The sequence below is a fragment of the Lucilia cuprina genome, chromosome 5 (genome assembly GCF_022045245.1).
Source record: "Lucilia cuprina isolate Lc7/37 chromosome 5, ASM2204524v1, whole genome shotgun sequence".
Classification (NCBI taxonomy): domain Eukaryota; kingdom Metazoa; phylum Arthropoda; class Insecta; order Diptera; family Calliphoridae; genus Lucilia; species Lucilia cuprina.
The window spans coordinates 43,203,241-43,205,362 of NC_060953.1; the positions used below are offsets into that span (position 1 = coordinate 43,203,241).

The window sequence follows — 2,122 nt, forward strand, 5'->3', positions numbered from 1 at the left end:
CTATCTATCTATCTATCTATCTATCTATCTATCTATCTATCTATCTATCTATCTATCTATCTATCTATCTATCTATCTATCTGTCTCTCTATCTATATATCTATCGATCTATCTATCCACCTATCTATGACTAGGAAAGAAATTTCCTTATCCTAACTATTTTGAGCCTTAGATAAGGACAATCAAACAAAAAATTAAATTGACTAAACCAAAAAGGTTAATTGTAAAAAATTAAGAGAAATTTTACAAAAAACATTCCTTATTAGAATATGTAAGAAAAGTTGAACAAAATATTGAAATAAATCAATTTACAAATTCAAGATTTCATAGGATTTAATACATGAACATATTATAGGAAATTAAAAAAATACTTATTTTTATAATTTTAATCCCCTTCGAATCCGCAATTGAAAAAAAACTTCTTTCCAAAATTAATCCCAGTAACAGCAAAATTAACAACAATTCAATAAATTCTATCTAAAAATAGATGCAGGTCAGTAAACGCATATCATGTAGAAATAGTAATATTTACTTCTTTAAAAAAACACAAAAAAACCAAAATCAGACAAGACTCAATCAAAATAATGACAAAGCCATAATGGCCATAATAAACTAAGTAATAAGAAATTACAAACCACACATACAGAACCGGTTAAAGGTTTAAAACTGAAACAAAATTTACAAAACCAATCGAGGAGAAATAATAAAAGAATGAAAAATACGTATTATGTTGCATGAAAGAATTTTTGTTTGCATACGTTTGTACATATAGTTTTTTTACAAATTTTTGACTATAAATTAACTTGGATTTCATGTTAACGGTATCAGTTCATTTTCATTCTTTTGAAATTCAACATCCTTTTAAAACCACACAAAAAATCAATATGTTCAAGTTCATTACTGTTTTCGCTTTGGTAGCTGTCGCTTCTGCTGCTCCTGGCTTTTTGACTGAAACTCATCATACCCTTGTTCAACCTGCTGTTGTAACTAAAACTGCTGTCATCGATAACAGCGCTTCATCAGCTATTACTCATCAAAGTTTCACCAATCTGGAGAAGAAAGTACCAGTTGTACACACCTTTGCCGCACCAGTTGTTAAGACTGTAGCTGCTGCCCCTGTAGTCCATACCTATGAAACTGCTCCAGTAGTCAAGACTGTAGCTGCTGCTCCTGTTGTACACACATATGCAGCTGCTCCTGTTGTCAAAACTGTCCACACCTATGCAGCTGCTCCTGTCATTAAGACCGTAGCTGCCGCCCCTATAGTCCATACTTATTCTGCTGCTCCCGTAGTACACTCTGTACCCTTAGTACACTCCGCTCCAGTTGCATACCATTCTTATCATTAAATATGTAACCCATCAATCCATGTCAATTATGTTTAATTTAAATAAAATTTGTTTAAAAATTATTTAAAATTAACAAGAAAATATTTTAAATTGGATAAAAAGAAGTTGCAAATATTTGAAAATATAGACTAAGGGCTAGACTGGACAATGGGCTAGGCCAGACTATAGACTAGTATTTAATATAGATGCTATATATCTCATACATTACACAATTGACTAGACAATTGACTAAAGTTTAGACAAGAATATAGACTATAGTATAGTTTATATTATAGACCAGTATATAGACAAGACTATAGATTGGACTATAAACTCGACTATAGAATATACTATAGACTAGAATGCAGACTAATCAAGAGACCAGACCTTATATTAGAATATATGATAGATTAGACTAAACTAAAAACTATTGACTAGAATAAACTCTAGACTAAAGACTAAACTTTAGATAATAGAATAAACCTTAGATAAGCAAAATACTGGACAAAATAAGTGACTAGTCCATAATAGAGACTACTCTATAGAAAAAATAGACTATAATAGACTACAGATTCGATTATAGAGTAGACTTTATATTAGACTAGACTATAGACTATACTATAGACTAGACTATAGACTAGATTATAGACTAGACAATAGACTAGACTATAGACTAGACTATAGTTTAGACTATAGACTAGACTATAGACTAGACTATAGACTAGACTATAGACTAGACTATAGACTACACTATAGACTAGACTATAGACTACACTATAGACTAGACTATAGAC

At 30.6% G+C, this 2,122-nt stretch overlaps 1 protein-coding gene across 1 annotated transcript in view; it reads left to right on the forward strand.

Moving 5' to 3' along the window:
- LOC111689465 (cuticle protein-like) overlaps positions 1-2,122 on the forward strand; it is a 12,094-nt gene that overhangs the window by 1,618 nt on the left and 8,354 nt on the right. Inside the window, exon 3 of the mRNA XM_023451937.2 lies at positions 1,059-1,281. Coding sequence (XP_023307705.2) covers positions 1,059-1,281 — 223 coding nt within the window. The remainder of the gene's footprint in view (positions 1-1,058; positions 1,282-2,122) is intronic.